Source organism: Rattus norvegicus, chromosome 9, assembly GCF_021556685.1.
Source record: "Rattus norvegicus strain SHRSP/BbbUtx chromosome 9, alternate assembly SHRSP_T2T, whole genome shotgun sequence".
In the NCBI taxonomy this organism is placed as follows: domain Eukaryota; kingdom Metazoa; phylum Chordata; class Mammalia; order Rodentia; family Muridae; genus Rattus; species Rattus norvegicus.
Genome location: NC_141542.1, coordinates 5,123,363 through 5,139,687, shown reverse-complemented (window position 1 = coordinate 5,139,687; position 16,325 = coordinate 5,123,363). Strand labels below are relative to the sequence as shown.

Below are 16,325 nucleotides of genomic sequence, written 5' to 3'. Positions count from 1 at the left end.
TTTGTAGAAAGATATTGTGTAAATTTATTTTGTCATGGAATATCTTGGTTTCTCCATCTATGTTAATTGAGAGTTTTGCAGGATACAGTAACCTGGGCTGGCATTTGTGTTCTCTTAGGGTCTGTATGACATCTGTCCAGGATCTTCTGGCTTTCATAGTCTCTGGCGAGAAGTCTGGTGTGATTCTGATAGGTCTGCCTTTATATGTTACTTGACCTTTTTCCCTTACTGCTTTTAATATTCTTCATTTTGTGCGTTTGGTGTTTTGACTATTATGTGACGGGAGATGTTTCTTTTCTGGTCCAATCTATTTGGAGTTCTGTAGGCTTCTTGTATGCCTATGGGTATCTCTTTTTTTAGGTTAGGGAAGTTTTCTTCTATGATTTTGTTGAAGATATTTACTGGTCCTTTGAGCTGGGAGTCTTCACTCTCTTCTATACCTAATATCCTTAGGTTTGATCTTCTCATTGAGTCCTGGATTTCCTGTATGTTTTGGACCAGTAGCTTTTTCCGCTTTACATTATATTTGTCAGTTGAGTCAATGATTTCTATGGAATCTTCTGCTCCTGAGATTCTCTCTTCCATCTCTTGTATTCTGTTGGTGAAGCTTGTATCTACAGGTCCTTGTCTCTTCTTTTGGTTTTCTATATCCAGGGTTGTTTCCATGTGATCTTTCTTGATTGCTTCTATTTCCATTTTTAAATTGTAGAGTTCCTTAGGATGACCAAGAGTAAATTCTTTGGAATTGAGAACTCTTTTTTATTTTCCGGAGCTGGGGACCGAACCCAGGACCTTACGCTTGCTTGGCAATTGCTCTACCACTGAGCTAAATCCCCAAGCACTTCTATTTCCATTTTTAATTCCTTCAACTGTTTGATTGTGTTTTCCTGGAATTCTTTCAGGGAATTTTGTGATTCCTCTCTGTAGGCTTCTACTTGTGTATTTATGTTTTTCTGTGTTTCTCTAAGGGAGTTCTTCACGTCTTTCTTGAAGTCCTCCAGCATCATGATCAAATATGATTTTGAAACTAGATCTTGCTTTTCTGGTGTGTTTGGATATTCCGTGTTTGCTTTGGTGGGAGAATTGGGCTCTGATGATGCCATGTAGTCTTGGTTTCTGTTGCTTGGGTTCCTGCGCTTGCCTCTTGCCATCAGATTATCTCTAGTGTTTCTTTGTTCTCCTATTTCTGACAGTGGCTAGACTGTCCTATAAGCCTGTGTGTCAGCAGTGCTGTAGACCGGTTTTCCTGATTTCTTCCAGCCATTTATGGGGACAGAGTGTTCTGCTTTCCGGCGTGTAGTTTTTTCTATCTACAGGTCTTCAGCTGTTCCTGTGGGCCTGTGACTGGAGTTCACCAGGCAGGGCACTTGCAGCAGAAAAGTTGGTCTTACCTGTGGTTCTGAGGCTCAAGTTTGCTCATGGGGTGTTGCTTATGAGCTCTCTGGGGTGGCAGCAACCAGGAAGATCTGCACTTCCCTTTCTGGGAGCTTCCGTGCACCAGGGTTCCAGATGGCGTTTGGTGTTTTCCTCTGGCGTCAGAGATGTGTGCAGAGTGCAGTCTCTTCTGGTTTCCCAGGTGTGTCTGCCTCTCTGAAGGTTTAGCTCTCCCTCCCATGGGATTTGGGTGCAGAGAACTGTTTATCTGGTAGGTTTCTTCAGGTTCTGGTGGTGTCTCAGACGCAGTGGTCCTGCTGCTCCTGGGCCCTCCTCTACAGGAACCCAGAGGCCGTATACAGTTTCCTCTTGGGCCAGGGATGTGGGCAGGGGTGGGCAGTGTTGGTGGTCTTTTCTGCTCTGTAGCCTCAGGAGTGCCTACCCTCTCCCTCTCCCTCTCCCTCTCCCTCTCCCTCTCCCTCTCCCTCTCCCTCTCCCTCTCCCTCTCCCTCTCCCTCTCCTCCTTCTTCTCCTCCTTCTTCTCCTCCTTCTTCTCCTCCTTCTTCTCCTTCTCCTTCTCCTTCTCCTTCTCCTTCTCCTTCTCCTTCTCCTTCTCCTTCTCCTTCTCCTTCTCCTTCTCCTTCTCCTTCTCCTTCTCCTTCTCCTTCTCCTTCTCCTTCTCCTTCTTCTTCTTCTTCTTCTTCTTCTTCTTCTTCTTCTTCTTCTTCTTCTTCTTCTTCTTCTTCTTCTTCTTTTTCTTCTCCTCCTCCTCCTTCTTCATTCTTTCTCTTCCTCTGCCTCCCTCCTCCCCTCCTCCTCTTCTTGCTCTCTCTCTCTCTCTCTCTCTCTCATACACACACACACACACACACACACACACACACACACACACACACACACACTTGCCCTTTCTTAGAAGATCTAGGGTAAGGCAAGCCTCAAACTCCTTATGTATGATAAAATCTTATCTTGAGTCCTGGTCTGAAGAGCTCAAGTCATTATATCTGGTTAAGTTATAGAAGAATGTATATCAGTGCCTTGTACATTCTAGGGATGCATTGTTCTAAATTTTATCTTCAGCCCCCATCCACTTCCTAAAGCACAACATTTTCTAGTTTTAAATTGTTGAGGCAGCATCTCATGAATATTATGTTGGTTTTAATTTTACTGTGTAATTGAAAATGACCTTGAATTCCTGTTCTTTGCGCCCCTACTTCTTGAATGCTGGAAGTACAGCTGTGTGCTGCCACACTGAGTTTTTTCTTTCTTCCTTGACAGAAAAATAATAATGAACAATTCATCTAAGGTACAAGACATGTGGAGGAGGAGCTGTGACTCAAGATATTTGAGACACACACACATATTTATATCACAGCTCTGTCTATTTGTTCAATTTTCACAGGTAAAGACACTGTATGTCATGTACAAAATCCCCATGCAAATTAATTTTAGCTAACAAACCAGTCAAGCATTTTGCTCCTTCCCTTTCTAATTTGTTTGGCATGCTAATCACTATACCACACCTCCTTGACAACTGTTTTGTCTTGCAAATTCACAGATGCACACTCAGTGTAATGGCAGTTGACCAGGAGAGATTTTGCTAAAGTGTGTGTTGTTTTGTTATATCCAGGTCCTTTAATTAAAATTTCAGACCTATGATATATCCTTATGGAAAACTGCACTTTGTTTACACTGAAAATACTATCTTTTAGAAATATTAAGGGTTGATGCTGAAAAGATGGTTTAGTCAACAAAGGGCTTGCCACACTACATCAAGACCTGAGTTTGAGCACCAGAAACCATGTGCTGCAGCTTGATTTCTATTACTAGGATAAAACATCATAACCAATTACAACTTAATACAGAAACACTTTGTCTTAAGATTAGATCATCATAAGGGAAAGTGAAGGCAGAAACCTGAAGATAGAAACCAAAGCTGCCACGAAGAAACACTGCTTAATTGTTTGTTATCCATCGCATTCTCAGCCTGCTATCTTCTACAACCCAAAACAAACTGCCAAGGTGAGGCCCCACAATATTCTTAACTCCAATACTCATTCTTTACAAGGAAAAGGCCCAGGAACCAGTCTTTTGGGAACATTTTTGTCAGAAGCCATAGTAGGAGGTATGCTTCAGATTATAATCTGCAACAGTTTTGCTTTATAGGCGAAGCCCAAGAGAATTCATTTTAGGAAAGTTTCCTGATATTAATATATGTTTCTTGTTATTATTAAACATATATAGCAATCATTAGGTACTAGCCCACCCCTTTTGAGCAGATAGCTGCAGATCTATGAAGATGTACTCTTGCAGTGATGCCATATAGACAAATAGATGACTTCTTAGTTCTTAAGGATGATCCTAGAAGAATTACTGAAATATCAGTGATTATTAAGCTCTCTTAATAGTAGTACTGCTAGTAGATCCCTTTCTGATAGTCAAAACTGCAATGAGAATTCTGTCAGTCTCCCATGTGTCACCAAGTAATTGATTCTTAGACAGTAACCATACTTTCTATTACTCAGAACACATTCCAAGAGATTGTCAAAACAATTAAGTAAGGTCACGTAAAGGGAACTAACAATTTATTAGAGGTAAAAGAAGATAAAATATCGACTGGGTTAATCTATACAAAACTTCACTAATAGCTTAGTTATGGTTTTCAACTCTCTATGAACCTGTGAAGATGTGACAGGTGGTGGATGTTTAACTAGATAATTATTCCTAATGGCTATGTATGTAAACACTCTCAGTTGTAAACTTCTATGTCATTTATGATTTGCTTTTATGTGTGAACGTGTGATGGAATTTTTAACATGTAATCATGTATTCTGAAAGTTGTATAAGTACTTAGGACAAAAAGATGTGAAAGAGAATTTTTCCCTTTTCCCGTTCAGGATCTTTCTGCTTTTCCCCTTAGATAGCTTTCATAAGAAATGTTTTACAACTTAGTAATAAATATTATAATCACTTCTCAAAGTACTCCCCTTTTCCTGTAACTTCTGACTAGCTGGTGGAAAGTTCTATCTGTGCAGTTCCTGCTGAGATAGCACAAAGTCTACTTACTTAATCCTTTGTTGTTTTAGGAAGAAGTGTTAAGTGCCAGAAAGTTGCAGTTTCTAGGCAGTTCAACTATAGTAGCAAGGTAATTTAGTCTCAGATAAGAAATTTTTTTTATTATTACACAGCAACCCTAAATATGTCATAAGACAAAGTCTTATCCCTGTATCTTGTAAGGAAAAGTCCTATCCTCTCCTGATGCTCTTTCCTTTCTCTGCCTTATGAAAAACTGACAAGAAAGAAGATCCTGCCAAAGTTGGCACTTGGCACATTTTTTTTCAGTTGAAAATTCCTCTTCCCAGAAGACCCTAGTTTGTTTCAAGTTAACAAAAGAAAGTAGTCAAGCAGTATGCAATGTAAAAAGGAGGACAACTAAAAAATTTCTAATTCTACCAGTGAGAAAATAAGGATGTTAAGCAGAAATAGCTCTTGTGTGCTAGGAATAGTCAGTTTAACCAATTTTCAAGATACAGCTTCTGTTATGAAAACTTATCTCTAGAAGAAGATATTTAAAGGAGATAAAGAGGAACCTTAATAAGAGGATTAAAGCGGGACAGGGATGAGGTGGTAGGCTACTATAGGGACTACTGTGACAGACAAGTAACTATAAACACCCCTTGAATATACATTTGGGACACTACCACTGTAGAACTTTCCTAAGCTACACAGACAAACACACACACACACACACACACACACACACACACACACACACACACACACACACACATTATATGAAAGGAAGATAGATGGAGTCGTCATAGATGAAGTTCTAAATAAATATCATATGTCACCATGTAAAACGTTCGGCCAGGAATGCCTAGCATATTGTTAAATCATTGATGAAAGACAACAACATAGATCACCCCTCCCATCACAGGCCATTCTTCTGGGTATTATTTACTCTCTATAAAATGATATTAAATGTATAGTGCTGAGGATAACATACAGTGTCAAACATGGAGAAGTAGAGCCAGAGCCCAGATAAATGTTTCATTCCTATTGACTAGTGTTTATGATTCTTGAAGGGAAAAAATATTTAGATATAAGTCCTATAATCTATAACAGTCAGTTGGTTAAAAAATGTACTCACTTAATAGTGGTATAAATGTGTGAATAAACAACCTCTTTTCTTTTACATTGTATTTGAGCCCCACTCTGTGAGACAGAATTCATATCTGACACTGATAAAGTAGCCACAATCCTGATAATATATATATATATGTATATGTATATATGTATATATATATGATTGTGTTTGTGTGTGTGTGTGTATTTTCACATACATTTAGAGAAAAGCAATAATTTTATTATTCTAAAGGAACATAGCAATAAAACGAATGGCTCCTGCTAATATACTGTTGTTATATGTGTAGATCAGTGCCATGGTCAGCCTTCGTAAGAGAAGCTTTCTTTCAGTTGAAGGGAACTAATATAGAGTTCAGATAGTGATGGAATTTTGAGCTCTCTATCATAAGTGAGATTTTTTTAATCATACCCCTTACCTAAAATTTCAGGCATCTGTATGGAAGAGGAGGCAGAAAGAATGAAAGAGCCAGAGGTAGGTGATAACTTCAAAGAAACCGTATTTTCAAAACACAATCATCCAGATACACATATGAAGTCATAGGAACTCTGACAGCCTGCACAAGTTCTGCACAAGTTCAAACCAGATTAAAAAGCTAGCACTGAGAAGGAAATATATATACAAAGTCTCATCCCCAGGCAAGAAGCTGTTGGTGATTGAAACTTGCTGACAAAGTGAAAACCAATTTTCTCCAAAGGAGTATCATGGTATACCAACTTCACTCACTAGAAAGGAAAAAAAACATGCCCTGGAGTGTTGGGCAGCACATTGTTGACTCTACAATTCTTTGTGTGTCTCTGTGTATACCTTGTCTTATTTTGTTTGTTTGGGTATTATTTTGTCTTATCACTTTTGTGTTTATTTTTAGTTGATTTTTGGGTAGGCTTTATATTCCTAAGAAAGGGAAAGATAGAGTTCTAGAAAAAGCATAAACACGGATTTGTAGATAGGTTTGGAGTATTTGTGTAGATTCCAATGAGAAGAAAAAATATAACCAAAATGTATTTTCTGTAATTTTATTTTTTAATTAAAGAAGTAAAACTTTAAATAGATAAATAACAAATAAGGTAAGAAAGAAATGAAGAAGACTTTAAATGGCAACCTCTAGTTTCTACAGTCACCAATACCAAAAGGAATGTACACTAAGTAAATACTAAATTTCTACAAATAACAGTGGATAATAAAAACACTACACTCACAAAAATAGAAAAAAATTAGGGTTTATCAAGTAACATGGAGAAAGTATCATTGTATTACCATAAAAATTTACGATACGATAGTTTAATCTTGTATGTTTTAGAAAAGTTGGAAGGCATAAAAGGTTTGACCTTTCAGGCCTTTTTTGGTTTTAGAAAAGAGTTTAATTTAAGAAACACGTCTATCTGCAGCATGGTCTTTATACTGAAAGCACAAATTCTTTTTTTTTTTTTTGGTTCTTTTTTTTTTTCGGAGCTGGGGACCGAACCCAGGGCCTTGAGCTTCCTAGGTAAGCGCTCTACCACTGAGCTAAATCCCCAGCCCCGAAAGCACAAATTCTTATTTTATTCTTTTCACGGCTATTTATACACATCACGGTGATTAATTTTGTTGTCAACTTGACAGGATCTAAAATCGCCTAGGAGACAAACTTCAGGAAATATCTGTAATGTGGGTTCTGAATTTAATTGATTAATGGGGAAAGACTCCACCTATGTATAGGCAACATCAGCATTCACCCCTTTCTGCTTGCTGACAATAGAGGGTGGGTTACTAGCTGTGTATTAGTACTTCTCCTGTGCGCTGTATCATGAACTCTAATCTCAAATAAGCCATTTATTTGTTAAGTTGTCTTTTTCAGATATTTTGTCATAAGAACAGGCAAAGGGAAAAAAGATATTTCATGTGTAATTTGTCATAATTATACAGGTAGGATGTTAGAAAGAAAAATGGTCCTTTGTCCTCATATCCAATGAAGACATTGGCAAGTTGGATCCTTAGATAAGCCCAATTTGGTCCTAACAAATATTCCTTGGCCATAAGGTAAAAACTATCTGTAATCTATTCCTAGATTATATTTGATATTAAAAGCTATATTGGACCCAAAGAGAAGTTTACATACATCTATTTCTTGCCCTTGGTTTTATCTTTTCTGTAAAGTATGGCATGGGTATTTCTGAATATACGTTTCCTCTTTATGTGGTAGAATCTTTAAATAGAAGAACCTAGCTTTATGATAACACATACTGCTCTTCTTTTTTTATCTTTATTAACTTGAGTACTTCTTATTTACATTTCGATTGTTATTCCCCTTGCAGGTTTCTGGGTCCGAATCCCCCTAGCCCCTCCCCGCCCCTTATATATGGGCTTCCCTCCCCATCCTCCCCCCAGTACCACCCTCCCCCCACAATCACGTTCACTAGGTATTCAGTCTTGGCAGGACCAAGGGCTTCCCCTTCCACTGGTGCTCTTACAAGGCTATTCATTGCTACCTATGAGGTGGGAGCCCAGGGTCAATTCATGTATAGTCTTAGGGTAATGGTTTAGTCACTGGAAGCTCTGGTTGGTTGGCATTGTTGTTCATATGGGGTCACGAGCCCCTTCAAGCTCTTCCAGTCCTTTCTCTGATTCCTTCAATGGGGGTCCTGTTCTCAGTTCAGTGGTTTGCTGCTGGCATTCACCTACGTATTTGCTGTATCTGGGTGTGTCTCTCAGGAGAGGTCTACATCCAGTTCCTGTTGGCCTGCACTTCTTTGCTTCATCCATCTTGTCTAATTGGATGGCTGTATATGTATGGGCCACATGTGGGGCAGACTCTGAATGGGTGTTCCTTCTGCCTCTCTTCTAAACTTTGCCTCCCTATTCCCTGCCAAGGGTATTCTTGTTCCCCTTTTAAAGAAGGAGTGAACACATACTGCTCTTATTTTGTGTGTGTGTGTGTGTGTGTGTGTGTGTGTGTGTGTGTGTGTGATATACATGATAATGTCTGGCTATGTTTGCTGACAGAGGACTGAGGAAGACATAATGCATCTTTCTCTACCACTCTTTCTTTTTCCCATGATGCAGGGATACTCTGTCCCAACTTTTACAGACATATTAATAAATCTTTTTCCATAGCTACTCAATTTGAACACATTACTTGTACGGGAATTTCCCTTAATTAATTGATTGGCTAATAAAGATGAAAAGAAGCCAATCATTGAATGAGAAGGAGGAGGTGAGTCTTCCAGGTCCTAGAAAGGAAAAAGGGACTAAGGAAGAAGAAACAGGCTTTAAACAGGGAGGCAAGAGGGAGAGGAGGCAGGATATAGACTGGGAACTGTTAGCCCTGGTAGCAGCCTCCCCCACAAGAAGATTTCTAACATAGAATAATTGGTGAGTTTAGAAGGATAGATTTCACACCTAGTGGTTGTGTCATCTGTTTATTTTAAATGAAGAGTACTGGTGTTTCCCATTCTAAGTGACCTAGATGAGCATGAGGGAAAGAACATAGCCAGGCGGCATTCAGCTAGTGTTTTGAATGGAAAGACTGTACAAAAGTCCAAGCTCCAGAGGAGAGGAAACCACTGGAGAGCCCAGGCTGGCAAGAATGTCCCCAGAACTGACTATGGGGTGGTGAACTGGCAAGAGAGTGATCTTGGAGTTCAGGAGAGGTAGAGCTGGCATTTGTGAGAGAGGCGTTGCCTAGGAAAAACACACAGTCATGGATCTCAGACTCTGCACCAGGATAGGAACAGACACCACCAATGCCAATACATAGCTGACTTTAGCATGGGTTCATTTTTAAAGCTACATGGCTACAATAACTCATAACCTCCAAAGCATGTGAATAGTCCAATGGACATAGTAAGGTTTTTCAAAATGTGGCTTAACATGTGTACCTTGTTCCATCAGCTATACTATAAAGAGTGTGTAAAAAACAAATCTAGCTATAATCCCAGTAAGGAAAATATATATTATTTATTTGTTTTGATGAGCATTCATTTTTTTCTATGCCTTTTACATGTTTTGGTATGTCTTGAGAGAAATTCATATTAAAAAATTTTCATACCACAACTTTTGGTCTCAATTTCTCTTCTAGTTTTCTTTATGTGCTATGAAAAACATTAGGACTAAAAGCAACTTGGGAAAGAAAGAGTATATCTAGCTTACACATTTAAGTCAAACCGCATCATTTAGGGAAAGGTTGAAGTGGGCTCTTAAAACAGTAACAATGGAGGCAGGCTGCTTGGGGACTCAATCTGGTTTGCTCAGGCTCATACTTAACTAACATTATAATACATCATGAGGGAAACTTCAGAGGGATTGGTGCCACCAATAATAGACTGAGTCTTTCTAAATCAATTAGCAAAGCAGTCTCTTACAGACAGGAATTTGAAGACAGATTATTTCATTGAGATGTCTTTTTTGGATGAATCTAGGTCATGTCAAATTGACAAGGCTAGGGAGGTCATATACTTCCTCTATGTCCACAAATGTACACTCATCTGTTTTATAAATGGTAGGATTTTTCAGGAATACATGTTTAATAAATTTAGAAGAAAACTATTAATAACTTTATAGAACTATTACCCTACTAAGAAATCTCATCATTAGCAATTTTCTGAGGAACCAACACAAGACAAGGGAATTATGGCATTTGAACACACACACACACACACACACACGACTTGATAATAAAGAGACAAAGTTCTGATTTTTCTCTAAGAAGACACCACAGGATTATATAGAGCTGATTATTATATTTTATAAGCACAGGGAAATAAATTGGTTTTCCTGAAACTCGTAAAGTTACAGTCTGAACTTACTTATCAAATAGTTTACATACATGCTAGTTGTGTATCTGTGAGAATTGGCTACTGAAAAATGTCTAGGTTTCTTTTGGAGATCCTATCTGACATCAGTGTTGTTAGTGAGCTATTGATCATTAAGCCAATTTCAGCAACTAACCCAAATATTATAATATTTGAGAGTTCAGAGTATTCAGGATATGTACCAGAGACAAAAATAAGTTTAATTTATTTAATATTTGAATGAAATAAGTTTTAAAAAGTTTTTTTTTACATTTATGGATACATATATATGGATGTGGACAGATGAGAGCAGTTGCTCAAAAAGTTCAAAAGTAGGCATTGGATTTTTCACAGTTGAAGTTACAAACTGTTGCTATCCACTAAGTGTGTTTGCTACAAACTGAACTAGAGTCCAGTGAAAAGCTGCAAACACTGTCAACTACTCCACTTCTTATATAGTATACTTTCAATTATGACCTGAGGCTTTATTAAATCTTTCACTGAAAATAGCATGAGCATTTTTCTTACCAGAGGAATCTTTGCTTAAACTTGTTTGTGACAAATGTGTAAGAAAAGCTATTCACGTTTACACAGTCCCCAAAATAGCCGAAAAGAAACAACACAAGAAAGAGCTTAAACACCACGCATGTGCGTGCACGGAAACACACACACACCCTGTTTCTCTCCCTTATACATTCAACCAATGTTGTGTTGAGACCATTGAGTGCAACCATTGATTGTAAAAGTTTAAATTCACAGAGGAAGGAAGGAAGATGGAGGAAGACAAAGATGATCCAGATTCTGTGTGGCTTTAAATAGCCCACAGGTAGCTATGAATATCTTATAAAGGATGGATAATTACAGGATAATTTGTCTTATCTAGTTCCAGAGGGAGAAAACTTCATCATGGCTAGGAAGTATCAAAGCAGGATGAAAAGCTGCAAGATCACATCTTGTAACAGAAATCCAGAGCAGACAGAGAGAACCAGAAGTAAGCTGCCTCAGGCTCCTGTCACCATAGCCAGAGCTGCTCTGACTGCCCTGCCTTCCCTCCTCCATGAGTCTGGTGTCCTAACTGGCCACTACAAACAAACCATGGATAAGTTGATTTAGTCAAATATGTTGTCACAGCAATGAGAAGAATAACAAATACCATCATCTCCCTGAAACTAGAAGTGCTGGCCACCTCAACAGATTCCTGACTTTTCACAAAGCATTCATTCACAAGAAAGAAGTGAGTCTCTGGTATCATCAAAAGACCAAAGCTGTTAAAACTCACTATTTGTGCAGTTTCCAGGGATGACAAGTTCAGGTTGAAAAGAGAGCATCAAAGTTAGTTATTCAAAGAGCTCTTAAAGTTGCACAAAGCCGTTTTCACTACAAAGCCTTAATTAAAAGTTGCCCCTTAATTATTTATGTGCCACCCAGTGCATTCCAATGATGTCCCTAGAAGTGGCAGCTAACCTTCTGCAGAGTAGGGAGCAGTGCATACAGTGACTCTGTGACATTCATTCAGACTACTCCCTGGTTCTTCCAGTCTGCCTTCAACTGCAGAAAAAGGTGAGAGCTCATGAGGACTCTGATGAGATTAAGAGCTACGAAAGTGCTGGTATTTGGGGATACTCATTTAAGGCCCAGAGAAATGTAAAACTCTAAGGTTTTTGTTTATTTGTATTGTTTTGTTTTTGTTTTTTGATGTTTTAAAAACATCAGCTCACAGGAGAACAATCAGGCTGAGACTCGAACAGATTTTAAAGAACTAATAACAACCCTGATGAAAGAAAAGTGACAAGTTATCTAATGCAGCCTCCTGGTGAGCAGACTGACTCTGAGGTTGCAGGAGCAACTGTCTGGCAAACTCCAGCCCTGGGCAGGTGAGCTAAGAACACTTGAGAGAGAAGGATCCCAATCTGAGCCATCTCCATAGTCCCCAAAGCAAAGAGCAAGGATTCATTGGATTCTTATATTCCTAGTTCTTGGAGGGTGGAAGCCGGAGGAGAAAAGTGCTCAAGGTCATCTTTGGCTACATCAGTGTGTTTGAGGCCAGGCTGAGCTTTGTAACACCTTATCTGAGAAAGCAAACACGCAAAGGAAAATCACAGAAAACAAACAAATGAGCCGCATAGGCACTCACAACACCTCCAGCATCCTGACAGATGGGAGAAATGTCTTTCCACTTGGACATCTATGGCAAGAAAGCTACAGACCATGAACTTTCACATTTTGATGAGCGGAGAGAAAAATTGAGGATGTATCGTGATGACCACGAAGCAGGTCAGCCAACATCTGTGCAGCTGCTGGTGGGAGGTGGTGGGAGAAGGAATTGTGGGAAGCTCTGTGACCAGTGAGACTCACGATAAGAAAACATCCTGTCTGTTAAACTGAATTTTGGATTCACATATCGGAGTCAAAAAAAAAAAAAAAAGAAAGAAAGAAAAGAAAAGGAAAAAAGAAAAAGAGAGGTCAGGTTCAGGGCTTTTGGTCTTTCAGTGACTTGAGTGCGTTCCTTGATCCCTTTGGAGTTGAGTTGTGTTTGGGGTGAGAGATATGGATCTATTTTCATTTCTCTGTATGCTGCTATTCACACCATCTGTCTGTCAAGATGCTGACCTTTTCCCCAGTGTGTAATTTTGTTTGCTTTGTGAAAAACAAGGTGTTTTTACCTGTATGGAATTATATCTGGAGCTGAGTCTTCAATTATATACATTGATCAATGTGTCCATTACGTCAATAAAATGCTTTTTTTTTATTACTGTAAGCTTTTTAATACAACTTGAAATCTGGGGAAAAAAGTTTAAATCCACTGTAATGACATGTATTCTGTGTTTTTCTTCAGTTTACCATACAAAGTTATCCCTTCAACCATTTCCATGGACATAAATATCAATAATTTATCAATTACATTCAAATGCATTCATTTAGTCAATTTCAGGTTAGTCTACCAAATCAACTGCAAGACCTCACTCAAATATGAGGGATGATTCTACTACAAAAATCATAACTTTTAACAACTTATGGCATCTACAATTTATTATTTGAGTATGTGCTTAGACAATATCCCCTGTAAACTTAGCTTGGCTTAAAACTCATGAACAATATAATGTAGCAGTTTGATCCAGTTCTTCCACACAGCGCCATGCTCCGAGAACTAAGACTCAGACTCAAGATATATTTACAAATACCTTGACTATATAGTGAGGCTCTTCTCTAACTAGATCACAATTTAGAATAACTGACTTATTTTAATCTACATTCTGTAACATGCCCACTTAACCATGTTCAGGTACTATGTGTCTCTCTCCTCACGTCTTCCGAGGTGAATCTCCTGCCGCATTCTATTTCAGAATTATGATTTCTCCCAGATTTCCCACTTCTTATTTACCACCTAAATAATAAGCCGTCAGATTTATTATTAACAAGTGCCATAGTCATATCAATATTAGATATTCTCTCAATAATCCCCCTTTGAAGTACAATAAATGTCTCTTTTTCAAATATAAATTGAATAAAATTATAAAAATTATAATAGTTATAAGGTGTGATATATATTTACAATGTCAAGTCCATAGTATGTGGTAATTAAGAAAAATATCCTATTATCTATCCTGTCCTGGTGAGTTCAGAGTTCTGGATCTAAATCACATTTTGTCCTAACTTGCATTAACAACCTAACACCATCTTTTTAGGTCTAATAAATCTTCTTAAGTATAACAACTTAACCTTTTATTGAGACTATGATTATCTTGTATTCAACCCCAAAAGACAACTAAGAAGAAATATTTTCTGATTAAGTAGGAAGTGCAGACAAACACTTTCAAAGTTTTAAAAATGGCAGACAGTTGGCTGTCGAGACCACTTCAAAGTATTCTAAGACATTGGAGCACTGTCTTCAGCCCTCTTGTTCAAAGTATCTGACAAACCTTATGTGAAGCCGGAATTACCAAGGATTTGCTTACCCTGTATTGGCAAAGCTTGGCAATCAAGTTCCATGCATTTGTTTTCATTTTGATTTCTTTTCTTTTCTGGATGGCATTCTGTCTGCCGATTAAGTTAGGGCACTTTCTTGGCCCAGGGGCTAGCTTGCCACAAATGAAGACAGCTCTAAATGGAGTTTCTTTGGACCTCATCATCTTCTTCTTCTAAGTTCAATGAGGTACAGCTGAAATCTGATATGTTTTGAAAGACCCTCAGACCGAGGAGACTCTCGCTCCAATCCTGAGGACACCCACCACCCCACAAACATGCGGGACTCAGTCTTGATGGAAAAACAAGAGGTTTACTTTGGGATACCAATGCACTGGGGCTTGACACGGTTCTCACTCAGGAGGAATGTGAAGAGCCCAGACCAGCAGAAATATACAGCTTATACAATCATTTAAGGTTACACAGTTTCATTAGCTCAGTTCTTTTGGTGCCATGGGTATCTGTCTAGGCAGATGTTCTTGTTCTGGAGCTTCTGAGAAAAGGATGCAACCATATCAATACAGCCATTTCAGTACCAAGGATGTCTGACTTGACATATGTTTCTCTCCTGGTGTTCCCAGGACAAGGCTATAGCTACGTCAGCACAGCTATGTCAGTACCAAGGACATCTAACTTGATATATGTTTTTCATCCTGCAGCACAATCTATAGTGGTTAGTCAGCTTCCCGGAGATGTTTCTTGCCTTGTAATTGCCCTGCAGTAAATACGATCTATACCATCTATTTTATGATTGGGTACCTTCCAAGAGAGTGGGTGGGAATGTGCTTTTTGTACTTTCTGGTCTATTGTCTAACGTCTAGGGTCTAAGCAAGGTACAGCTTTAAAGATTCTCATTCTTAAGAAATGGCTGCACTTGATCCATTCTTATCACCCTGTACAAAGCTTAAGTCCAAGTGGATCAAGGACCTCCACATCAAACCAGATACACTCAAACTAATAGAAGAAAAAGTGGGGAGGAATCTTGAACACATGGGCACTGGAGAAAATTTCCTGAATAAAACACCAATGGCTTGTGCTCTAAGACCAAGAATCGACAAATGGGATCTCATTAAACTGCAAGGCTTCTGTAAGGCAAAGGACAGTGTTGTAAGGACAAAAAATCAACCAACAGATGGGGAAAAGATCTTTACCAATCCTACAACCGGTAGAGGGCTTATATCCAAAACATACAAAGAACTCAAGAAGTTAGACCGCAGGGAGACAAATAACCCTATTAAAAATGGGGTTCAGAGCTAAACAAAGAATTCACTGCTGAGGAATGCAGAATGACTGAGAAACACCTAAATAAATGTTCAACATCTTTAGTCATAAGGGAAATGCAAATCAAAACAACCCTGAGATTCCACCTCACACCAGAATGGCGAAGATCAAAAACTCAAGTGAGAGCAGATGCTGGCAAGGATGTGGAGGAAGAGGAACACTCCTCCATTGTTGGTGGGATTGCAGACTGGTACAACCATTTTGGAGATCAGTCTGGAGGTTCCTCAGAAAATTGGAAACTACCTGAGGACCCAACTATACCTTTCTTGGGCATGTACTCAAAAGATGACCCAACATATAACAAAGACATGTGCTCCACTATGTTCATAGCAGCCTTATTTATTATAGCCAGAAGCTGGAAAGAACCCAGATGCCCTTCAACAGAGGAATGGATATAGAAAATGTGGGATATCTACATAATGGAATACTACTCAGCTATCAAAAACAATGACTTTGTGAAATTCATAGGCAAATGGATGGTACTGGAAAATATCAACTTGAGTGAGGTAACCCACTCACAGAAAAACACACATAGTATGTACTCATTGATAAGTCAATATTAGCCCAAATGCTCAAATTACCCTAGATGCACAGAAGACATGAAACTCAAGAAGGATGGCCAAAATGCGAATACTTCACTCCTTAAAAGGGGCACAAGAATACCCTTGGCAGGCAAAGTTTAGAATAGAGACTGAAGGAACACCCATTCTGAGCCTGCCCTACATGTTTTCCATACATATACAGCCACCAAACTAGATAAGATGGATGAGGCAAAGAAGTGCAGGCTGACA

General features: G+C 38.8%; 1 protein-coding gene across 1 annotated transcript in view; it reads left to right on the top strand.

Moving 5' to 3' along the window:
- The window catches only part of LOC148003245 (uncharacterized), a 37,126-nt gene extending 24,427 nt beyond the window's left edge, over window positions 1-12,699 (top strand). Inside the window, exon 2 of the mRNA XM_087568226.1 lies at window positions 11,174-12,699. Within this exon, the coding sequence (XP_087424352.1) occupies window positions 11,174-11,403 (230 nt within the window). The 3' untranslated portion in view covers window positions 11,404-12,699. The remainder of the gene's footprint in view (window positions 1-11,173) is intronic.
- The last annotated feature ends 3,626 nt before the right edge of the window (window positions 12,700-16,325 follow it).